At 49.9% G+C, this 25,315-nt stretch overlaps 1 protein-coding gene across 1 annotated transcript; it reads left to right on the top strand.

Annotated features, from left to right (window-relative positions):
• The first annotated feature begins 98 nt into the window (after nucleotides 1–98).
• Nucleotides 99–21,347, top strand: TMEM38A (transmembrane protein 38A). The gene is made up of 7 exons (XM_032412326.1): nucleotides 99–179; nucleotides 465–1,037; nucleotides 14,331–14,487; nucleotides 14,752–14,936; nucleotides 17,194–17,281; nucleotides 18,719–18,836; nucleotides 19,668–21,347. Exons 2-7 carry the CDS (start codon nucleotides 914–916, stop codon nucleotides 19,905–19,907), a joined length of 912 nt encoding a protein of 303 aa, XP_032268217.1. The 5' UTR covers nucleotides 99–179; nucleotides 465–913; the 3' UTR covers nucleotides 19,908–21,347.
• The last annotated feature ends 3,968 nt before the right edge of the window (nucleotides 21,348–25,315 follow it).

Genomic DNA, 25,315 nt, shown 5'->3' on the forward strand with positions numbered 1-25,315 from the left:
GAGGAGGCCGGAGGGTAGCGAAGAAAGGGCGGGGCGAGAGTGTGACGTCACCCGGGAGCGGAGTCATCCGGGGCGAGATTGGGTTACGGACTGGAGGCGTGCCGCGCAGGCGTGAGGCCCCTACGCGCTGGAGAGTTAGCGCGGTGGCTTTTCTTTCTGGGCTCGGGTCTCCCACGCAGGTTCGGAAGGAAGCTGGCTCCTTGACCACTGAGCTGCAGAGGGGAATGGGCCCTGATGCAGTGGGCTCTCCCGGGCATGGATTCCCGGGAGGAGGAGGTTCCTCCTGGGCCCAATGGAAGGCAGGGATCCCCACTAGGCTGGAGCTACGAGGGGCGGAGGTCCGACCGAGCTGTCCCTTCGGAGAACAGGGATCCCGGTGGCGAATGGAGGTCCTGACTTACAGAGCCCCACAGAGGACTAGGGTCATGACAGCTCCATAGAGGACGGGGGTCTTGACCCTCTAGGGCACGGGAAGATGGTGTTCACAACTGGACAAGACCCACAGAGGATGCAGGTCCCGATCCAAGGGCTCCAGAGGACTAATTGAGTCCCACCGGGACAGGGTCCTGACTGACCCGTCCCTTCTGGGTGAGCTCCGTGCGGGAAGGACCCCCCAGTGGCCAGCTACCCTGTCCAACTCACACCACAGGGACCCCTACACCCCGCCTCGCTGGGCTGAAGGGGGTCGTGATGGCCCGAAGGGACGGAGTATGGGACACCTGCTGGGCTTTATGGGACAGGACGGCCCCACGACCCGCCCCGGGGCAGGCGATCGTCCCTCCTCTCCCGCGGGGGCCGGGTTGGGGGCGGTGCCTGGCGGGCGGGGGCGGGTCCTGCAGCGGGGGCGCAGTCGCGGGGCCGCGGGCTGCAGGACGTACTGGGCCGGGGGCTGGGGTGGGACCCGGCGGGCGCCATGGACCTGCTCTCGGCGCTGAGCCTAGGCGAGCTGGCGCTCAGCTTCTCGCGGGTGCCGCTCTTCCCCGTCTTCGACCTCAGCTACTTCATCGTCTCCATTCTCTACCTCAAGTATGAGCCAGGTGAGCCAGAGCCAGCGGCCCGCGGGGGCTGGCATCGCGGCGCGGGGGGCGGAGGTAAACCTGCGGGTCGCGAGGTGGGGGAAGCCCTGGATCATGAGGGGGGCACAGTCCCAGGGACTCGTTCGGGGGAGCAGCGGGTGCCGGGATCGTGCGGTTCTTCCACATGGAGGGGGCGGGGGGGAAGACAGGGGGGGGGGAAAGGAGAGAAGCCCCGGGGAGGGGGGGGCGGGGGGGGGGGGAGCAGATGCAGCTGGAAAGCAGGAGAGGAATGCGACTGTATAGAGGAGGGGGAACAGGTGCTGGGGAGGAGGCTGGGAGAGAAGTCAGGGTTCCCGGCAGGGTCGCATGAACTTGGGCCAGCGGCATAGGTCGTGGTGAGGGCGCAGGCGGGGGTCGGTGCTGCAGGTCAGTCCAGATGTCCTGGCCGCCCGCATCCGTGACCTCCCTCCTTGCCCTTGGCGCGCGGAGCCGGAGTGTCTATATAAGGGCCGGCCGTGCTGGGGGCAGTAATCCGGTTCAGAGAAAGTGACACCGGTGCCCCCCTCCTCTGCGGCCCTCGGGCAGTCTCCCCTCCTCCTCCTCCGGCCGAGCGAAGCTGGGTCTCCCGCGCCCGGCGGGAATTCTTCCAGCCGTGGCGCGGATCCTTTCCACTTACTGAGCAGAATCTGCCCTAGGGCAGGGTGATTTGGGGTTAGCCTACTCGGCCAGCTCCAGACCCCCGCGGAGAATCGCAGAAGGGAAGGAAGACTCTGCTTCTTGGTTTGTTTTTTTTTTTAAGCATTTTTTTTTTAGATGATGGTAAATAGCCTCCTTAGAATGTGGTCTATTTTTAGATAAGGCTCACCGAATGTTTCTTGTTCATCTCCTAGCGTTTTAACTATTAGAGCATACCAGTAAACGAAAGGGACTAGAGAATTTAGCTTTAGAAAAGGGATCGATCATCCGGAAACATTGTGACCGTTTCTCCCACTTAGATGTAAATTACCTCTATATTCTCCTCTCAGGACTGAAATACCTTTTTTTTTTTTTTCAGATTATAAAAATAGGTGCTTCTATGTTTTTAAAAGAAATGGAAAGGAAAAGAGATCATTACAGTTGACGTATTGCCGACCCTTCCAGACCTTCCCTATGCGTTTATAACCCTGTAGTTAGAGATGGTAAAGCACGATTTTATGCAAATAGGATCATATTCTGCTTGCCAAGTGTTTTTGTTCCATTTTATTTTTGCCCATCCGCAAGCCAGAGCCTATTCTTTAAAAGCTATTCTGCAGATCAGTTACTTTGCAAAGCAAAATAAGCTTTGTATTGTCTTAGCATGAGCAAGGACTGCATTTCCTGTTCTGGAGGAATTTTTGGTGGCTCAGGCCAGTCCCCTGGGCAAGTACAGAACCTAGCATACCTTGAGAAATCTAAAACTGTGGAGGGCTGGAGCCTCGTAGGGATATAGGACACAAGTGTCTGGAGGAAAGAGGTCTTCAGGCTGGCTGGGAGCATGCAGGAGGGGTCTAGAAATTTCTGCCAGAGTAAATAAATCATCTGAATTAGAGGTACTGGAGCCTGAAGGTGCCTGAAGGTTCCTAAAGGTGGGGAAAGTTCAGTGGTTCATAACCCTAGCTGCTCATTAGGGGCTCCTGGGGGCTCTTAAACCCCCATCTCATCTCCACTCCAGACAAATTGAATCAGAATATCTGGGATAGGGCCCTCCCTGCATGCTCATGTTTCAAGCTTCCCTCCCCAGTGATTGCTGCATGCTGTCAAGATTGAGAAACGCCTGCCCAGTTCAAACCCCCTCCATTTGTAACTGGGGAAATAGAAAATAGTGGCTAAGCTAATTTACATATGCAACGAGCCTGTGGTCCCATGGCTGGTAGATGACAGCCTTGGGATTCAAACCCAGGTCTGCCAGACCCCAGGACTCACTCCGATTGCTCTGGGGTACTTGCTTCCCTTTGGAAAAGGGAGGAGTAGGACTTAGCTATTAGCCCCCCACCACCACCCAGTTTGGTGTTCCTGCTGAGTCTCTACAAAGGTTTCTTCTCAGAATCTATGTGCTGACTGCAGGACCAGCTACAGAATCTGCAGGGCCCCTCACTCAGTCAGAATTTCGGGCGCCTGGGTGGCTCAGTCGGTTAAGCGACTGCTTTCAGCTCAGGTCATGATCGCGGGGTCCTGGGATCGAGTCCTACATCGGGCTCCCCCTGCTCTGTGGGGAGCCTGCTTCTCCCTCTCCCTGCCACTCCCACTGCTTGTGCTCTTTCTCTCTCTCTCTCTCAGAAAAAAAAAAAAAAAGATTTAAAGAAAGTCAGAATTTCAAGATGGTGACAACAGAGCGCTAAACTGAATGTGGGACCCTTCTGAACACAGGGTCCTGGGCAGCGGCACAGGTAGCACACCTTTGGAGCTGACAGCCAAGCTGGCTTCTAGGAAAAATCTCTGAATTAGGAGTCAGCTCTGCCTCTACCACTAAATACCAGGCTGGTTACCGCGCCCCCATGAGCTTCAGCTCACTCATCTATGAAATAGGCGCGTCGGAACATAATCCTGAACTCTTCTGCGGGGCAATTGTAAAGATGTTTTGAGAACTTTGTCAGTAGTAGGGTCTAAGGCACTTGGGAAAGGTAGTGCAATTATTTGTAAGGCCGTGGGAAGATGTGTTTCCTGGGACGCAGTCATTTTCTGGGTCAGGCTTTCATGAGAATCCTGAATGAGGACAGAGCTCTGAGTGTGGTCCTCAGGTTAACAGCATCTATGGCCCCTGGGAGCTAGCTGGTTAAGAAATGCAGAATGCCGGCCCCCCACCCCCACCCCAAGACCCGCTGAATCAGAATCTGCATAACATTTAAGAAGGGTTGGACTAAAAGAGGCAGGAGCTCCTTATTAGACCTGGAGCTCCTTAATAGGGCAGGGAGGAGAAGGTCTGGCTCTCCTCCAGGACCCCTAGCTCTATGCAAGAAGAGAAAGCAATGGATGTCCGCTGCATGATTGAATGAATGAATGAATAACAGTCCTGGATATCCCAAGAACCTTCCAGACCAGTGGTTCTCAAATATACTTCCACATTAAACTCACCTAGGGAGCTTTTCAGAATCCTCTTGCTCCTGCAGCACCCCTCCATTTAACTCAGAATCGCTGTGCGTGGTACCAGTGTCGGTATTTTTTTTTTAAGTTCCCCAGATGAGAATCAGTTCTGTGCACCAGTGTTGCCCAATCTCTGCACAAGTGACAGTGAGGGCCAGATCATTCTCTGTGGTAGGGGCCATCACATGCATTTTGGGATATTTCATAGCATCCCTGGCTCAACCCCCTAGATGCTGGTAGCACACCCCAGTTGTGACAACCAGAAATGTCCCCAGATGTAGTTGCCCCCAGTTGAGAACCAGTGATCTAGACTGAGTCTCAAACTCCAATGCTTTCAAGGGCCAGGTAGGTGATGTACGGGAAGCAGTAAGCCAGCCAGGTGGGGACTGTCCCCAGGTGAGATCCAACCATGCACATCTTCACGTGGTTGGGGCGAGAACCACCAGAAGTGATTTTTCAAGGGAAGCCGGAAATGTGATTTATAGTTCCCTATGTGTATATGTTGGCTGTTCAAACATTTTTTTCTTTTTAAAAAATTCGTTTAAAAAAAAATAAAAATTTTGAAAAATAAGGATAATTAACATTTTTTCTTTTTAAGAAATTAATAGGCTATTTTCTAGTCTAGCAGTCTTAGATCCACAGCAAAATAAAGCTGCAAGTAGTTTTCGTGTACTCTCTGACCTCCCCACCATCTACATTCTGCACAGGGGGTTACATTTGTTATAATCAAGGAGCCCATATCATTATTATTATATTATCACTACCACATGTTATCAACCAAAGCCTAGAGTTCATTACATTAGGGTTACTTTGTGTTGTACATTTTGTGGATTTCGCCAAATGTATAACATGTATCCACCATTACAGTATCATACAGATAATTTCACTAACCTAAAAATCCCCCTAGCTCCACGTGAGCATCCTGCCCCTCCCCCAAACCCCTGACAACCCCCGATCTTTTTACCGTCTCCAGAGTTTGGCTTTTTGCAGAATATCATAGAATTGGAATCATACAGTGTGTGGCCCTTTCACACTGGCCTCTTTCACTTAGCAGTATGCATTTAAGGTTCTTCCATGTCTTCTCGTGGCTTGAAAGCTCATTTCTTTTCATTGCTGAGTAATACCCCATGGTATCTATGCACCATAGTTAGTTATTCACCTACTGAAAGATGTCTTGGTTGCGGTTTGGACATCTTCTAAAATGCTGTCAGGCTAACGAGACAGCTCCTTCAGCCCTGTTTTGAGACCTCTGGCAGGAACTGTAAGCTTTTCGAGGACGGAGAGCTGCCTCTCCTCCAACCTTGCAAGGTAGGGGCTGCCATCTCTCACAGGGGAAGAAACGAAGGCAGACAGCTGAGCTTGAAGGCTCAGAAGACTTGCTATCAAGTCACTGAGAAGCTCTGTAAATATACCCCCCATGTTTAGACCTCGGACTAAATAGCTCAGAGCCATGGCAGTGCTGAAAGTGCCCCCAGGGGAACCTTCTAGTGCTTCCCTGCCGTCCATAGACAGGACCCATCCCAGGCCAGAAGTAGGGACGCGATCAGGGCTTCCTCCTCCCTCCTCAGGCAGAGCTGATTTTTATAAATCCATCAGCTAAAATTTCCACCCACAGGTACTTTCCATTTCAGTTCGGTTCCAGGAATAACTCATGCATAATTGCTAAGCACTAAGCAATTTCTTTTTGTCCTCGCCGGTGCCCTTTGAAATGAATAATAGCACTGGGGTGACCACCTCACTCAGGTGCCATTAAGACAAGCACCAAAAGCCCCATGTCCCAGGAACCCCTCGGTCCCAGGCAAACCAGGATGGTTGGTACCTCTAGACAGCACCCCCGTTATGCACAAATACACCCATTGAAGCCCGGAGAGAGGAGTGACTAGCCAAAGCTCACCCAGCGAGAGGGGAGTGCTTTGGTAGCCAACCTGGGATTGCAACCCACATTCTCCTGGTTCCTGATGCTGCTCCAAAACCCAGCCAGAGAAACCAGGAAGGAGTATGGCAAAGGGAAAGAGCCAGAGGGAAGGTTCTCGACACTGCCTTGCTGTGGATCTTCAGGGCAGGCCCATCTCCCATCAGCCTCCATCTTCTCCTCTGTGGCAATGAGGAGACTGATCTTGCTCTTCTGGGGTTGCTGAGATAAATAAGTTTGATAATGCTAAGAATCATCTTGATAATCATGCACACCACCCTGAATCATCAATACAACTTGGGGAGGGGGTACTCTCATCCTGTTCTTTGGAAAGCAGAGGAAGCTGAGGCTGGTGGGGAGCAGTCATTTGTCCAAGGCCACACCAGAGAGAGTGAGCCACAGAGCCAAACCTGGGTCTGTGACTTTTCTACCAGGACTCACCTGGTGTAAGCTTTTTGGGTCCCGTGTTTACACCATGGTTTTATTGAAATGGTGCAAACACGGGAGCCTGCTTTACTCCCACAACCCCACCCCCACCCCCACCCCTGGCCTCAGTCCTTGGGATGGTCCCAGAGGGCACAAGAATGACCCTGGAAAGAATTCAACCCCTAAGGGTTATTTTTAGATGCAGAGGTATCCATTTCTGAAAAACATGGGTGCCTCACCTGACCCAGCCCTTGCGGGACCCACCAGCTGCTCCAAAGGATTAACTCTCAGCTGGCAGCATTTTAAATAGACACCCCAGAGAAGAGAAGAGAACATTCTGCTTCATAGGACCTTTGTAAATGCTGAGACTTAGGACAACCTCGAGGGCAGGGAGAAGATGCACTATGGGCTTGTAACTCCAGGGTGAGATTGAGGAGGGAAATTTCAATTCCAGCCCTTGTTAGGAGCTGGGCACAGAAGGGATTGGGGTTCATACCTGACAGAAGCAGTGGGACACGGGAAAAACCGTTTGTCCAAGGTCTCATGGTTAGTTGGGGGTGGCAAAGAGAAAGGGGAGTGTGTTTACGACTTTCTTTCAAACAGCTTTTACTAGGCATGTTTCCTAATTATGAAATGTAGTTTGTGCAAGAGAATGGATAGATTACTTGGGATCTAGGGGCGCCTGGGTGGCTCAGATGGTTAAGCGTCTGCCTTCGGCTCAGGTCATGATCCCAGGGGATCGAGCCCCGCATCCGGCTCCCTGCTTGGCAGGGAGCCTGCTTCTCCCTCTCCCACTACTGTTTCCCCTGCTTGTGCTCTCTTGCTCTCTCTGTCAAATAAATAAATAAAATCTTTAAAAAAAAAAAAAGATTACTTGGGATCTATTCCTATGTTGGAATACCTTACAGCAGAGAAAAATAAATACTGCCCTTGAAAATATTGCGCTCGGTGAAAGAGCTAGAGGCAAAAGCTATGTTATATGATTCCACCTATATGAAATATGTAAGTTCAGAACACTTTCCTCCCCCCAGAAGGAAACCCCAGCCCCGTGAGCGGTCACTCCCCATCCCCCTCTCCCCCAGCCTCCGGCAACCACCAGTCTGCTTTCCATTTCTATGGATTTGCCTGTTCTGGACATTTCATATAGATGACATCACACACTATGTGACCTTTTGTGTCTGGCTTCTTTCACTTAGCATGTTTTCTAGATTTGTCCATGTTGTAGCGTGTGTTAGGACTTTGTTCCTCTTTAAGGCAGAGTGATATTCCATTGTGTGGATCTACCACATCTTGTTCATCCATTCATCTGTTGGTGAATACTTGGGTTGTTTCCACCCTTTGGCAATTGTGAATAGTGCTGCCATGAACACGATTTTTTAAGAGTCTTCAGAACCTTTTGCTAGGTTCTCGTGGTAGGATATAGCACAGTTCCCCGCTGCCCACGTCCTGTTCCTGGACCTCTGATCATGGCCATCAGAGAGGGGGCAGGTAGTGAAGGTCCGATGAGGGGGCATGTGGAGCCCAGTGTGATAAAGCAGATGAGCACCCCATGTCCCTCCTGCTTAGCAGCTTTCCGGGGGACTCTTGTTTTTCCTAGTTTTGATGATTAAGTATTTCATACACACAGATTAAATATCACAGACATCTCTCTCCCTTCCACACAGACTGAACAGATGTGAACATAGATTTGCTTCAGACGTTTTTTTTAAAGATTTTATTATTTATTTATTTATTTATTTGAGAGAGAGAGAGAGAGAGAGCAAGTGGGGGGAGGGGCAGAGGGAGAGAATCTAAAGCAGACTCCGAGTTGAGCATGGAACCTGATGCAGGGCTCCATCCCACAACCCTGAGATCATGACCTGAGCCCAAACCAAGAGTCAGATGCTTAGCCGACAGTACCACCCAGGTGTCCCGCTTCAGATGGCTTTTTAATAAATAAATAGATTGAGAGACAGCTAACCTTATCCCTTTTCCCTCACTCCCTCTCTAGATGCAACCACCACCCTAAAATCAGCCTATATTTTTTCATGCCTGTATTTACACCTTCTCTGCTATATATGTGTCTATGAACTACATGGAGTGTGCTGTGTTTTAAATATATACATAAGAGGGGCACCTGGGTGGCTCAGTCGGTTAAGCGTCTGCCTTCGGCTTTGGTCATGATACCAGGGTCCTGGGATCAAGCCCCGCATCTGGCTCCCTGCTCAGTGGAGAGCCTGCTTCTCCCTCTCTTTCTGCCACTCCCCCTGCTTGTACTCTCTCTCTCTCAAATAAATAAATAAAATATTTTTTAAAATAAATTAATATATACCTAAGATATACATAAATGTATCATTTTGCAACCTAACCTTTTTTACTCAGTAATAACCATATGGGATTTATCCATGTTGATTTATCTAGAGTGGTGGTTCTGAACCAGAAGGGATTTTGTCTCCAGGGAAATTTGGCACTATCTGGAGACAGTTCTGGCTGTCACAACCAGGATGGGGGCACGCCCCTGCCATCTAGTGGGTGGAGGCCAGGAATGCTGCTGCACATCCCAAGGGCACAGGACAGCCCCTACTGCAGCAGGGAATGATCCAACGCAGTGCCATATGCCGCTGAGGAGCCTGGATGTAGATCTAGTTCACTTTTATTTATTTTTTTAAAATATTTTATTTATTTATTTGCCAGAGAGAGAGGCAGACTCCCTGCTGAGCAAGGAGCCTGTTGTAGGACTCCATCCCAGGACCCCGAGATCATGACCCAAGCCGAAGGCAGACACTTAACCAACTGAGCCACCCAGGCATCCGTCTAGTTCACTTTTAGATAGCAGCTCAGTGTGCGACTCTCTACCCTGTCACTGAGAAATAGGAGACTTCTCTTTTCTACCGAAACAGTGTGGCAGTGAAATCCTCCTCCCCACATCTCCTTTGCTAGTTTCTTTTGGGTCAGTAGTGAGGAGCAGAATTGCTAAGACATGGGCAATGCATAGCCTCAGATCTGCTCAGTATTGCCAAACAGCCTCCAAGGTGGTTATGCCTGTAGATCCTCCCAACTGTGTGTGTGGAGGAAAACTTGGGCTTTTTTCCCTCTGGAGGAGGGGCAGATATTCCCACCACCCCAACCCCCCTTCTCTGTGAGGTTGACCAAGCTGAGAAGGCAGCTCCTTCTATAGAACGAGTGGGCTTCATGTTTCTTGGAATAAAAGACCCTACAATGACCCTGTTCCAAATAAGGTCACATTCTGAGGTGCTGGTGGACATGAATGCTGGGCAGGCGGACACTGGTCCCCTGTATAACTCACTGCAAGGGGGATATTGATCCTTATATTATGTGTGGTTAACAGCTCTCAAGGATGGAGTGAAGGCATGCAGTTGCACGGGACAAAATAGTAACTCCATAAATAAATGGAGCAGGGGAGTTTTCGTTATAGTGCGACCCAAAGTGCTCAACTCAGCCTCAATGCCTAGGAGGTGTTCTGTCCACATTTACTAGAATGTAAGCTCCGTTACGGCGGGAGTTCATTCACTCACAACTATTTATTGGGCGGCTACTACGTGTCAGGCACAGCGCCATGCGCTGGGGGTGCAGCAGCAGGTAAGACTGATGAGGTCCTCATACTCACCAAAGGATTAAGATCAAATCAATTTGTTGAGTGTATCAACAGTATGTATAGGTATTTATGTCAATAGCGTCATCCATGGCGCATGTCTCGGAGAGGCCAAGCATTCAGATTCACAGCTTGGAGACAAAAGGCATCCAATTTCTAGAAACAAAGTGACATTTTATTTTTTAATAAAAGATTTATTTATTTATTAGAGAGCACAGAGGGAGAGGGAGAAGCAGACTCCCCGCTGAGCAGAGAGCCTGTTGCAGGGCCAGATCCCAGGACCCCAAGGTCATGACCCGAGCCAAAGGCAGACACCCAACTGACAGAGCCACCCAGGTGCCCCCAAAGTGACATTTTCAAACAAAAAACGGGGCACGTGGGTGGTTCAGTCAGTTGAGCAGCCGACTTTTGATTTCCGCTCAGGTCATGATCTTAAGGTCGTGGGATTGAGCCCTGCGTTGGGCTCCACACTCAGCGGGGAGTCGGATTATTTCTTTTGATTAGTTTTTGATTAGTAGATCACACGTAACTTCTTTATCTCATGCCCACATTGAGTGGAGTTGTCATTGGATCCAAGTAAATTGTTTAAGGAGAGTTACTGATACCAGCTCTGGCCCTGAGAGCTAAGTACCTGTGCCTTACAACTTAATCCTAAAGGCATTCTCTGGAAAGTGAAACTAGGGGAGGGAAGGAATCTAGATGATGAAACAGTTGTCACACCAGGAGACACCCAGGTTGCAACTCTGGGGTGTGGCCATAGGGGATTGTGACCATATTAACATAAAGACAGGGGGCGGCTGGCTGTCTCAGTCAGTAGAGTGTGCGACTCTTGATCTCAGGGTGGTGAGTTCAAGCCCTGCATTGGGCATAGTGATTACTTAAAAATAAATAAAATAAATAATTTAACATACAGATAGGACCTATTTAGAAAAATTCTGAAGACTTTAAGTGGGTAATACAAAGTGTAAGAATTTGACTAATAGACATTAATCCTGTACCCCTAGTGTTTTTTGTAAACTTATTTTTTAAGAACTAGACTCTTCCCCTCTATTTTAATGTGGGATTTAATGAAGAGTTCTCATGTCCCCTTCATCCAGCTTCCCCCAATGACAATGTCTTACATAATGGTAGGTCATTACTAAAACCAGGAAATTGACATTGGTACAATCCCATTAACACCAACAACTGACTTTATTCAGCAGTATTTACAGATAGTTTTTTTATACAGTTCTGTATTTTTTTAAAGATTTTAAGTAATCTCTACATCCAACATGGGGCTCAACCTCACAACCCCAAGATCAAGAGTCGTAAGCTCTGCCAACTGAGCCAGCCAGGTGCCCCCATACAGTTCTGTATTTTATCATGTGTGTAGATTCTAATAATCACCACCACAGTTGGGATACAGAATGGTTCTGGCACCCCAAAGAAACTCCCTAGTGATGTTCCTTTATAGTTATATCTTCCTCCAAGCCCTAACCCCTGGTGACCACTGATCTGCTCTCTGTCACTCATCACTATGTTTTGTTACTTGGAGAAAGTCATAGAAATGGTATCATATAGTATGTAACCTTCTCTTTTTTTTTTAAGGTTTATTTGAGAGAGAGAGCACAAGCGGGGGCATGGGGAGGGGGGTCGGGGGAGAGGGAGAGAGAGTCTTAAGCAGACCCCATGCTGAGCGTGGACCCACCCACCCAATGTGGGGTTGGATCTCATGACCCTGAGATCATGACCTGAGCCGAAATCAAGAGTTGGACGCTTAACCAACTGAGCCACCCAGGCGCCCCAGTATGTAACCTTCTGAGATTGGCTGTTTTCACTCAGCATAGTACCCTTGACATTCATGTAAGTTACTGCGTGTATCCCTGGTTTGTTCCTTTTTTGTTGCTGAGTAGTAGTCCATGATCTGGATGTACCACAATTTGTTCATCCCTTTACCCATTGAAGCCATTTTACAAATAACTTACTTATAAATAAAGCTGCTATGAATAGTTGTGTGCATGTCTGTGAACACCAGATTCCCTTTCTCAATCAAAATCTTGTGTTGAGGAGCACGTGGCTGGTTCAGTTGGTGGAGCATGTGACCCTTGATATCAGATCGTGAGTTCAAGCCCCACATTAGGCATAGAGATTACTTTAAGACCAAAAAAAAATCTTGTCCTGAACACTGAGATGAAGCAGTAAATGCAAGTGTGCTCTGGTTAAAGTGGGGTGAAGGACCCAGAACATTCCCATTTTGTCTCTTCTTTGCTCCTGCAAATGCTCAGGGTTCCTAGGAACACAGTTTGGAAACCATTGTTCTTGGGAGCCTATCCTCCTAGCCATGGATAGAAGATCTTGGGTTATCAGGGCTGCAGGACATCGGCCAGCTCATTCCTCTGTCTCTGTGTGGTGCTCAACACTGCTGCCCATAAGAATCACCCAGGAGCATTAAGAAATCCATAAGCCCAGCAACACCCCAGACTGGCCAACTAAGATGCTCTGGGGTGGGGGGTTCAGGTGTCTAGTTTGTAAAGTCCCCAGGTAATGCTGATGTACAGCCAAATTAGAGGCCAATGCACTGAGCCATCTTCCTGATGAATGGGATTTCTGTTTCTGTTCACTAAGCAAGACCGTTCTTTTTTGTATTTTGTTGCCTTGGGTTTATAGGAAGACTCAATTTACTATCATTTATGAGTATCAGTTACAGAAACTGAAATAAGTTGCATTTTTTCTGTTGTCCCTTTTATTTTATAACAGCTTTATTGAGCCATAATTCATATACCACCCAATTCACCCATTTAAAGCATCCCATTCATTGGTTTTTTAGTATATTCACAGAATTGTGCAACCATCACCTCCAAAAGAGTTCTGTATCCTTTAGCTGTCACCCTCCCATCTCCCCCATTCCCTCCAGCCCTAAGCAACCTCTAATCTACTTTCTCTTAGTGTTAAAAAATTAAATAAAATACCAAGACCCATAATAGGATAAAGTCCACAGGGTCATGGGAGCCCAGGGGCAGGAGTGACTGACCCAGCAGAGCAAGGAAGCCTTTCTAGAGGAGGTGGTATTTGTACTTGGCCGTTTCTGCTTTTGTGTCTTTGCTCCTTCTCTGCTGCTAGCTTGTTACAGAAGACAGCAAGTGTTGGGGAGGAGGTGGAGAAGTTGGAACCCTTGTGAACTGCTGGTAGGAATGCAAAATGGTGGGGCCGCCATGGAAAACAATATGGCAGTTCCTCAAAAAAATTAAACATAGAATTACCATTTGACCCATCAGTTCCACTTCTGGGTGTATCCCCAAAAGCGTTGAAAGCAGGAACTCAAATAGATATTGGCACACTTCTGTTCTTAGCAGCATTATTCACAATAGCCAAAAGGTGGGAACAACTCCAATGTCCATTGATGGATGAGTGAATAAACAAAATGTGGTATATCCATACAATGGAAGATCATACAACCTTAGAAAAGAAGGAATTCTGACACCTGCTACAACATGAGCAAACCTTGAGGACGTTATGCTGAGTGAAAGAAGCGAAAGAAGCCAGACACAAAAGGACAAATACTGTGTGATTCCACTTACACGAGGTCCCTAGAGGAGTTGAATTCACAGAGACAGAAAGTAGATGGTGGGGGCCAGGGACTGAAGGAGGGAACGGGGAGTTAGTGTTTAACGGGGACAGAGTTTCAGCGAGGGACAATGAACAAGTCCCTAGAGATGGATGGTGATGATGGTTGCACGACAGTGTGAATGTGCTTCATGCCACCGAGCTGTTCACTTAAAAATGGTTAAAGTAGCACATTTCATGTATATTTTACCGCAATAAAAAATAATGTAAAAAGAGGGAGAGACCGAGAGGACAGGCGTGAGTTTGTAGGGATCTTGGCGTCAGCCCAAGGCAGGAACAGCCACATGAAAGCGTTCCCACCTGCACGTTGCTCCCTGTCCACACCGCCCTCTCTTGTAGGGATAATGAGAGTGATCGCTTGGCTGTGGTTATCAATGAGGATTTAGCAAGTCCTTCATATAAATGTAAACCCAGTGTCTGAGACCTGGAGGTGCTTGCTAAATGGGACCTGGCATTACCATCGTTGCCACCTTTCTGAGCACAGAAGAAAGAGCCCCGACCCAGCTCTGCCTTTTCTCTGTGTGACCTCAGGCATGTGTCCAGCCTCTCTGAGCCTGAGTTCTTCCTCTGAAATGGGCAAGCTGCAAGGCAGCTGAATTAGGATGGGCTGACTGGAGGGCATGGGGACAAAGCATGCCCTTGGCACCCTGGTGACGCTGGGGGACACCCCCATACCCCCCAGGAGCAGTCGAGCTGTCCCAGCGCCATCCCATGGCATCCTGGCTGTGTGCCATGCTGCACTGCTTTGGGAGTTACATTTTGGCTGATCTGCTCCTCGGCGAGCCCCTGATCGACTATTTCAGCAACAATTCCAGCGTCCTGCTGGCCACAGCTGTCTGGTAAGCACTGTCTGGCTGGTGGGATGTGGGAGAGCAGAGTTGGGGGCAGGGGTGACCCAGCCACCTAGGAGGTGGGAGGCGGGGGGTTGGAGGAAATAGGACCCATCCACACAACCTCCACAGCGGACCTGAATGCAGTGCTCTCCACTGCCCAGCTCTGTCCTGAGCCCGGCAAGCTGGGGAGGGAGATCTGGACACAACCTCACTTCCCAGGGACCCCCAACGGTCTGTCTCCCCATGACGCTCTGTGTTCTCTTCCCAAAGGTACTTGATTTTCTTCTGCCCCCTGGACCTCTTTTACAAGTGTGTCTGCTTCCTGCCTGTAAAACTTATATTTGTGGCCATGAAGGAGGTAGTGAGAGTCCGAAAGATTGCCGTGGGCATCCATCATGCCCATCACCACTACCACCACGGGTGGTTCGTCATGATTGCCACCGGCTGGGTCAAAGGTAAACAGGACCATGATGACGATGGAAAATCATCTCATTTGAGAACCCCTGCTCAGTGGTACATTGTCAGGCACCCAGGTTCACACAGACATTGCTACAGGCTAAGAGGACTGTTGTGGGAGTCCAGCCTCGTTAGCCAACAGCTTTAGAGTAAGTGGGAAGATTCTTCCAGAATTTAAGTGTCAAAGATAAACAGGACCACGAGACAGTGACAGCTGTCTCTCAAGCAGGTGTTCTCAACTGCGACACTACTGATGTTTGGTGCCAGGTGGCGGGTGCTGTCCTGTGCATGGTAACATGTTGAGCAGCATCCCTGGCCTCCTCCCACCAGATGTCAGTAGCGCCCACCTGCGTGACAACCAGAAGTGTCTCCAGATGTTGCCAAACACCTCCTAGAGAAGAAATCATACCCCTATAACTACAGGGGTTCTCAGTCTTTGTGGGCCATGGTCCTTTTTGAGTCCAGTAAAGCCTTTTATGTTTTTAAGTGCATAAAATATATAGGATGATAAAAGAGGCCCATTATTTTAAAATAGCTATCAAAAAAATTTTTTAATAAAAGTTACCCAAAAAAGTTTTAATATGATAGAGTAATTTTATACATCTTTACCAAAGTGTTAAATAAGAGACCATTCACTTAGCAAATAGGTATTTCTCGACCTTTTGAAGTGTTGTTGAGCACAAATGATATTATGAAACCATCTGCAACAATGGGAATGTGAAAAGGGAAAAATCCATGAATTCCGTTGGTGATGGCGTCACAGCCTTGCAAATCCTTCTCAGCTTACTGCCTCCCTTCACAATGGAAGGAAAGGCTATATTTTGGTGAGGGACATGAAAATGAAGATGTAGTTCTGTTTCCGGTCTGGGTTCAAGGACACCAGGTTAAGACTTTATGACTCAGGGCAGGTTTGAGTTGAGGCCTTTGTGCATCTTATCTCATTTGATTCTTAAGACTCTGCTTTAGGAAAAGTCTAACATCATCCCCAATTTACTGAGGAGGGAAATGAAATTACTTGTTCAAGGTCACATAGCTAAGGGGGTGCAGCTAGGTTTGACTTCAGGTTCTCTGAATTCAACATCCACATTCTTAACTACTTTGAAGTCCTCCTTTTCCTCCTCCTCTAGCTATGCTAAGAGGCAGACCAAGATAGACTTTAAAACAAAAAATGTTACTAAAAATTAAAGAGGGACACTTTACAATGATGGGTCAATCCACTAGGACGATATAACAATTATAAACATATATGCACCTAAAAACAGCACCAAAATATATAAAGCAAAAACTGAGAAGTTAAAGGAGAAATAGACAATCCAACAATAATAGTTATAGAGGTGGACCAAGGAGTAACAGGAAGACAGGGAAAGAAGGCTCGAGCAGGTGCTAACACCATTGGGTACCTTATCCCTGCCCCCTGATACCAAAGTGGGTATTGCCAAAATGCCAGGGCCTAGAAGCACCCTCCACTGAGCCACAGTGTACTCAGCACCATTGACACATGGGGCTGGATCATGCTCTGACAGACTCTGGAGACTGTCTTGTGCATTGTAGGATGTTGAGCAGCATTCCTGGCCTTAACCCACCAGGAGCAGCCCTGCCCCAGTTGCAACAACCAAAAATATCTCCAGATATTGCCAAATGCCTATTTGGGGGCAAAATCACTCCAGATATGAATCCCTGGTCCAGTGGTACATATCAGACACCCAGCACAGCCATTCCTGGAGTGGGTGTTCAAGCTTCTTTAGCCAATACATTTGGGGTAAATGGAAAGATTCTTCTAGAACTTCAACCATTGTGTCCCATATGGGTCTCCTTATTCACTCTCCAGGAAGCCTGTGCTATAGAACAAATTCCCCAGGGGGATAGCATGCCTCCCAGAGGGCAAGTGGCTTAAGAAAGATTGAAAGTTCAGAGCCCTGAGGAGGAGAGAGACTGGGGTGGGGAGCCTTCCAGAAGCCTTATGCATAGCTCAGGGTCCTGGACTAGGGGCATCGGGGCAGACAACCCAGATTTGTCGAAGACATACCTTGCAGATGAGATATGACCTCAATGCCTTCATGCTGGTTTTGCTCCAAATATTGCCATGTGACCCTCCTGAGCCTCAATTTCCCCACTGCAACTGATTGTCATACACCCAGGCTCAGTGTCCCTCTGGAGAAGACTCTAGGAGCAGCGAAGCTGCTTCCTTGGGAACTCAGCCAAGAAGAATGGGGAACTGGAGGTGGCAGGTTCATTCAGGAGCACCCTGTCTCCTAGGCTCTGGTGTCGCCCTCATGTCCAACGTTGAGCAGCTGCTCCGAGGGGTCTGGAAGCCAGAGACCAATGAGATCCTGCACATGTCCTTGTGAGTATCCCATTCCACCCCCCGCCCCTATCCCTACTGTATGTACGTGTGCCTCCTGGGCCTGACCTTGAGTTGGATGCTCCTGGTAACTTGGAAGCCTCAGCCACTAATTTTGTCTTCCAGAAGCTTCCAGAGGTCATGGAGCATCCATGGAGCAGAAGGGGAGCCTTGGCTCTGCCTAGGGGGGAGGGGCAGGCAGTGCTGCAGGGAAATGAGCTACTTGATTTGGGTTTTGAAGAGTGAGTAGGAGTTTTCTGGCAAAGGAGGAGCCTCCGGACAGAGGCCAGCACCTCTGCCAACTGTCAAGTCAGAAAAGAGCAGTGATTCTGCCCAGTTCTGCAGGGTCAGGATACAGAGTGTGGGTGGGGAGGAGTACAGAGCATCGGTGGGCAGTATATGGCACGGTGTGTGGGTGGATACAGAGTGTGGGTGGGGAGTGTGGCTGGGACTAGGTGGGCAGGACCACAGGGCAGCATCCAGGACCCAACCTAGGGGCCCCATGCTACATTTAGCCTATACATTTTTAAAGGACCTCATTGGTTTGGGCTAGTTAAATTTTCTCCCAATCTACAATAAAGAAAGCGATGGCCATTAAAATATGACAAAATTTTTTAAAAGGCTCACCCATACGCCAATGAAAATTCCCATTTCACACTTCGGAAAAGAGCACTATGTCATTTCATCCCTACTAGAGGTCTGTTCCCACCCTCAGTTTACCGACAAGGAAACGGGGACCCACAATGTTGTGTTGCCTGCTACTAAGTGGGCAAGTGGTTTCCCCTCTTGGATTCTATTTCAGCCTCTTGAGCGGAGGGTGAGGGCTCCATGGAATCACACTCATAAACTCCCTGGCCCTGGTACCTGGTGAGTGCCTTGGAAATATCAGGCAGAATCATCATCATTAAGGACAGCAGAGAACAACAGACATCGGGAACAGAAGTCACGGGTCTCTCTTCTGTAACAAGTTAAAATACTGAGAACCTATCCTGTAAGAAAGAAAAGGAAAGTTACAAAAAAGAACAGGTGATAGCTGACCGCCTACATGCCTGACCTGTCTCCAGTCCCTCCAGAGGTCGAACTGATAACCACGTGGCCCAAGACCCCACCTTAAATCACATCGTTCCTAACTGGATGACCCAAAGTCCCCAAGTGAACAAAGACACTCCTATCAGGCAGGACATTTCCAGGGCTTAAAGGATACCTCCCAGGAGCCAGGAGGGGAAAGCCACACCTCTCTTTGGGCCAAGTTAACCCTTTACTGTGCAGGGAGACCCCACCTTGTCTATGCCATGCAGGCATCTTCCCACCTCCCACTCAGGAGAAGCTGGGATAGGAGCTGGGGCCGGCAGTGGGCAGGCAGAGAAGGGGGTCTGGGCCAGAGGGAAAAAGGGCCTGAGCTACGTGGCGCCACATGGTAATAGAGACTGCCCCCTCCAGCCCCACGAAGGCCAGCCTGTACGGAGCCGTACTCTTCACCCTCCAGCAGACCCGCTGGCTCCCGGTATCCAAAGCCAGCCTCATCTTCATCTTCACCATGTTCATGGTCTCCTGTAAGGTAAGTCTTCCTGCCCTGACCCACACCACCAACCCACACTTTCCAGGCTGGGAGCTTGGATTTGCAGTCTTATGTCCCAGGAAGGACAGCCCTAAGGCCGGGGCCTGGGGAAGGGGGTCCCAGTAGGTCTGTGCATGGGAGGAAGGTCTGGTAAGAGGAGTGTCCAGCCGGTGGGGACAGGGTAAGGAGAATACGGCCTTCTGGGCGGAGGGCCCAGCCTGGGCAAAGGCCGAGAGTGAGGCAGGAGTGCATGGAATCTGTTTGGAGAATTGGGGCCTCGTGCCTTGGTGGTGGAGAGCTGAGGGACAAGACCCAGGAAGGCACACTTAGGACACCAGGGACTGAGGCTAGATCAGGAATGGTGCTGGTCTGATCCTAAGGCCTTGAGCTGGGGTTAGCTCACCCGGGAGGGGTCTTCAGGGACCACACTGTCCTCCTCATGGATCTGGGGAGCTTGGCTGCTGGCTCCCTGGGAGGAGACCCATTGGCCACTGAAAGGGGGAAGGGAATGAGCCGCCCCAGGCCAAGCACTGTTCCTCTCTGAGCCCAGGTGTTGGGGGGCCCCTGAGGTGAGGGGGGAGATCAACTGTCCCCGTGTGCCCCATGCTATCTGGAGTTTCAGCACCAGAAGTCCTGGATCTCAGGAAACCTGGGATAGTTGGTCACCCTCCTGGGAGTGCATAAAGCCAGAGGGATGGGCCTGGGCTACCTCTGACCTTGACCTGGCTGACCTCTCCCCTCTTTCCTCCCCCTGCCCCCCACCTTGCTTTCTGCCTCGGTCTCCCTCTATCTCTCTCGCTGTCTCCCCGTCCATCTGTTACCCCACCTCAGGTGTTCCTGACGGCCACTCACTCCCACAGCTCCCCTTTTGATGTTCTGGAGGGCTACATCTGCCCTGTGCTGTTTGGGACCACCTGGGGGGGCAACCATCACCATGACAACCACGGTGGGTCCCATGGCGGGTCCCATGGCGGCGGTGGGCCCGGCTCGCCACACTCAGCCCTGCCTGCTAAGTCCAAGGAGGAGCTGAGTGAGGGCTCCAGGAAGAAGAAGACCAAGAAGGCAGATTAGTGGATGGCCCAGAGGCCTTGAGGGGTACCAGGGAGAGGACCCGGACCCGGGACCCTCAGAGCCGGTGCAGGGGCATCCTGGGCTCAGCTCTTCCCTTTCCAGGCCTCAACTTCCCAGTCGCAAACTGGGGCCATGTCGGGGGGGTTAAATGAGATATGGGGGTGAGGGGCATTTGTAGGAATGGAGGGGTCCCTCTCTCTTTCTGCCAGGCCACCATAGCGACACCGCTTTATTTGGGCGGTGGCCCCAGCCAGAAACCCTAGCAGTTATATTTTTGGTTCTACTATTTCCTCTCTAAAATTACATCTTGACTCCAAAAAGAACTTCAGGTTGAGACTCATGAATTTGATGGACAATTCCTAAGTGTCTGCTACAAGGCAGCTGCTGGGACTTCCATCTCTTCTTGCCCACTCCTTCCGGATGGCACCGGGCAAGCTGCCTCCTCCGAGCCTTGCATTCCCTGTCTGTATAGTGGAGACCCCCAGGCCGCCTCCGCGTGGAGGTGCTGGTGCGCGCCTGGATGTCAACCAGCTTTATAAACTCTTAAGCACCGTGCAGTCGGGAGGGGAGGCCTTGACGGATGTTCATCGTGCTTGAGAACGGCTTTGCATTTTAGATTATTTGTGTTTGTGGATCGGAGAACCCCCACAAGTTACCTGGCACACAGGGGGCCTTCAGTAGACACATCTGGCCCAGTCTTGAGAGCTTGGGGAGTGGGGAAGGCTTGTTCTGATCTTTGGCTTCAGGCTGCCCCTAAACCAAAGAAATGCAGCTGGCTGGGCAGGGGTGCCAAGATCCAGCTCTGTCAAGGGCCTCCGAACACTTGCTGTCGGGCCCTAGAAGCTTCGGGCCTCCCTCATGCTGGCATCCTCCACCGCTCATTCAGTCTTTCGGAGGAGTCTGTGCCTAGCCTTGTGCCACTGCTGGGCGGGCCTGGAACGTGCTTCAGGGTGAGTGAGGGGAATGGTAGCTGAGCCCCCCATCTACCCCGCCCCCCCACCGGCCACCTGATTCATCTCAGGCTGTGTTACCAGGACACCCGAGTGTGGCCAGTCTCAGGTGGGGTTTGGGCCCAGACAGGGCCGGCTTAGACGTGTCCTCTGCCCCCAGGGGGGTGGGTGGGACACGGGACAGAGCAACAGCCTACAGCTGCATCAACATCAGCATGGGGCCAGCAGGATCCCAGTATTGCCCAGCTGTTGGGAAAGTGCCTTGATCTGGTGACACCTGGGAGCCTGGTGGGTCCTGAGGCTCCGAATTCATCCTCTTGCATGTTTATCAAGACTCGGCATGAAGGTTCAGCAAATAAATCTGTTGTGAAAGAAGCACAATGGTTTGGCTGATTCATTCCTGCTCTTTCGGCCTCAGGACGCAGTGGGGGTTCTGTGTCCTTAGAGACACTCAGAGTTTCCAGGGAGATGAGGCTCATGGCAGCCCCCAACCGCCAAGAGGAGATGGAGCCTGCGGGTAGAGTCTGGAGTTTGGAGTTCAGATATTTACTATGCCACCAACAGGTCATGGGGCCTCCCCTTCTCCAAACCTGTTTGCTTCTTGGGGAATAGGTCGTAATGATTATCACTGCCCTTTATAGACAGATGGGAGAATTAAGGGAGTGATTGGGGTTTGCAGCTAAGAGTCCGTACAGGACGCTGTTAAGAGAACAACTTGGCAATCACACATCTGATAAAGGGATTGTATCCAGAATATATAAAGAAGTCCCAAAGCTCAATAATAAACAGCCCAATTAAAAATGAGCAAAGGATTTGAATGGACACCTGGCCATAGAGAATATACAGATGGCATTTTAAAAAGCACATGAAAAGATGCTCAACATCCTTAGCCATCAGGGAAATGGGTGGGAAGGTACCCACTACATTCTAGGATGGTTGCTGGTGAGTGCTGGTGAGGATGTGGAGCAAGGGGAACTCTCTTCATTCCATGGGCAATATAAAATGATGCAGCCGCTTTGGAACAGTGGCAATTTCTTAAAAAATTAAATGTTCAGGGTTCCTGGGTGGCTCAGTCGGTTAAGCATCTGCCTTCGGCTTGGATCATGACCCCAGGGTTCTGGGATTGGGCCTCACGTAGGGCTCTCTGCTCAGCCGGAGCCTGCTTCTCCCTCTCCATGCCACTTCCCCTGCTTGTACTCTCTCTCTGTCAAATAAATAAAAATTTTTTTTAAAAATTAAATGTTCGTTTATCCTATGACCTAGCTATTCGGGTACTTGCCCGAGAGCACTGAAAATATGTGTCCATTCAAAGACACGTACATTGATGTGCATAGGTGCTTTGTAATAGCCCCAAAGTGGAAAGAACAAATGTCCGTCAAAAGGTGAGGGGATAGATAACTGCTCCATCCAGTGGAATTGTGCTCAGCGATTCCATAAGCAAGAGGAACCAGCATGGGACAACATGAGCGAGCTTCAAATACATTACAATGGGTGAGGGAAACAATATAAAGAAGAATACTTTACGAGCCCATGCATGTAACATACTGGAAAAAGCAAATTAATTTATAGTAACAGGCTGATCAATGGATGCTTTGGGGAGAGGGGGAGGGTGGGAGGGATGGCGAAGAAGCGCACAGAAACTGGGTGATGGAAATCTTAACTATCCTGACTATAGTGGTGGTTTCACGGGTCTATATGCACATCACAACTTACCAAATTACATACTTTAAATGTGCTCAGTTTAGGAGCACCTGGCTGGCTCAGTCGGTGGAGCACACAACTAGTAATCTCAGGGTTGTGAGTTCAAGCTCCACGCTGGGCATGGAGCCTACTTTAAAAAAAAAAAGTGCAGTTTATTGTATGTCAATTATATCTCAATAAAGATGTAAAAAAATGTTCACTTAAGAAAAAAACTCCATAAAAATTGGGCAAAAGATTTGAACAGACAGGGGTGCCTGGGTGGCTCAGTGAGTTAAGTGTCTTCCTTCCACTCAGTTTATGACCCTGGGGTCCTGGGATTGAGTCCAGAGTGGGAGCTCCCTGCTCAGTGGGGAGACTGCTTTTCCCTCTCCCTCTGCCCCTCCCCCTGCTCATGCTCTCTCTCTCTCTCTCTCTGTGTTAAATAAAAATCTTTTTAAAAAAATATTTGAACAGAGCACGAAATAAATAAACATGAAAACTGTAACAAAATGCTGCTGCATATCTGTTAGGGGCTGAATTGTGCCCTCCCCCCAAATCTACAGGTTGAAGTCCCAATCCCCAATACCTGAGAAGGTAATCATATTTGGAGACAGGGTCTTTAAAGAGGTGATTAAGTGAAAATCTCTTTGGGTGGGCCCTACTGCAGTCTGGGGTCCCTGTAAGAAGAGATTAGAGGGGCACCTGGGTAATTCAGTCGGTTAAGCATCTGCCTTCGGTTCAGGTCATGATCGAAGCGTCCTGGAATCGAGCCCTGGTACAGGGCTCCCTGCTCAGTGGGGAGCCTGCTTCTCCCTCTGCCTGCCTGTGCGCGCTCTCCCTCTCTCAAATAGATAAAATCTTTTTTTTTTAAGATTTTATTTATTTATTTGACAGAGAGAGCGTAAGTAGGCAGAGTGGTAGGCAGAGGGAGAGGGAGAAGCAGGCTCTCCGCCGAGCAGGGAGCCAAATATGGGGCTCGATCCCAGGACCCCAGGATCATGACCCGAGCTGAAGGCAGCCGCTTAACGGACTGAGCCACCCAGGCGCCCCTATAAAATCTTTAAAAAAAAAAAAAAAAAGGAGAGATTGGGACACAGACATGAGCAGAGCAAAGACCCTATGAGGACCCAGGGAGAAGATGACCATCTACAAGCAAAGGAGAGGCCTCAGAAGAAAACTCTTGTGCGGCCAAGCCCTTTGTCTTGGACTCCTAGGTGCCCGAACTGTAAGAAAATAAATTTCTGGGGGCGCCTGGGTGGCTCAGCCAGTTAAGCGTCTGCCTTCAGCTCAGGTCATGATCCCAGAGTCCTGGGATGGAGCCCCACATCGGGCTCCCTGCTCAGCAGGAAGCCTGCTTCTCCCTCTCCCGCTCCCCCTGCTTGTGTTCCCTCTCTCGCTGTCTCTCTGTCAGATAAATAAATAAAATCTTAAAAAAAAAAAAAAAAGAAAAATTTCTGCAAAAAAAGCCGCTCCGTCTGTCCTTACGGCTGCCCTAGCAAGTTAATAAGTTCCTGCCTCCAACGTTTAAAATAAGAATAGCTCAGTCGGTTAAGCGGCTGCCTTCGCTCAGGTCATGATCCCGGGGTCCTGGGATCGAGCCCCGCATCGGGCTCTCTGTTCGGCGGAGAGCCTGCTTCTCCCTCTCCCTCTGCCTGCTGCTTCCCCTGCTTGTGCTCTCTCACTCTCTGTGAAATAAATAAATAAAACCTTTAAGAAAAAAATAAGAATAGCTCAGGATGCCAGGGGCTGGTAAGGACTCCGCTCACCCAGTGCTGGGAAGAAAACAGGCGGCGGGTGTCCCGCGAAATGAGACCCCGTTTGCCGTATAACGCAGCAATCCCATTCCTAAGTGAAACACAGACTCGTGTTCACGTCAGAAATGTTCAAAGCCGCTGTTTTGGGGAATCACCAAAAAAAACGGAGCCATCCCCAGTGTCCGGCAGCCGGGGAGCGCACGAAACCAGCCGACGGTCCCGCGGCGGCGGCGAGAAGGCGCGAGCGGCGGATTCGCACGGCACGGCGCATGCGTCTCGGAGGCCTTTGCCCCGCGAAGGCGCCCGACTCCGACCACACGGCCAGCGCGCTCCTTAGAGGCTATTTTAGGAAAAGCAAAATCACAGGGACAGAAAACACATGCGCGGTTGCCAGGGCCGAGGAGTGGGAGGAGAGACTGCTTCCAAAGCGGCCAGGAGAAGGGGGTGGGGGGATAGAACGGTTCTGTCTCTTGATTGTGGTGGGGAATCCACAACTGTGTGTCTTTGTCAAAACTTCCAGAAATGGATGCTGAGAATGCCAGCTTCATCTAACAGGAGAGGAAAAGCAGAATAGGCTGCGAAGCTTCTCGGACCTGACCACATCCTGGCTTTTCGCCTGCGAGGTGCGTGGCGTTGGGGCAGGAACTCCCCTTCCCTGAGCCTCAGTTTCCTCTCAGGAGGACTAGCGGGAGTGTCTGGAGCCGGACTCCAAAGGCCAGCTCTGTAATTCCCCGGAGCACTTCTGCTGGGGCTCATCTAGCACCTGGTGGGTGTGGGTGATAAGCCGGCTCTGCGCCCGGGAGCACCGATGGATGTTCTGGGATCTCATTTTATGAGAGAACAGATTGTACCAAAATAGCCTCCCAGCCTATTTTGGGAAGGGGGTGGGTAGGCCACCGTCTGGCTGGGGGATGATTGGCGGGGCAGGCTGACCCTGTCGCCCCTGTAGGTGTAAGAACTCTGAAGACCAGGCTCTCAAGTCCAGCCTAATTATAGCTGCAGGAGTCACGCTCAGTAGCTTCCT

Source organism: Phoca vitulina, unplaced genomic scaffold (genome assembly GCF_004348235.1).
Source record: "Phoca vitulina isolate PV1807 unplaced genomic scaffold, GSC_HSeal_1.0 scaffold13, whole genome shotgun sequence".
NCBI classification, from domain to species: domain Eukaryota; kingdom Metazoa; phylum Chordata; class Mammalia; order Carnivora; family Phocidae; genus Phoca; species Phoca vitulina.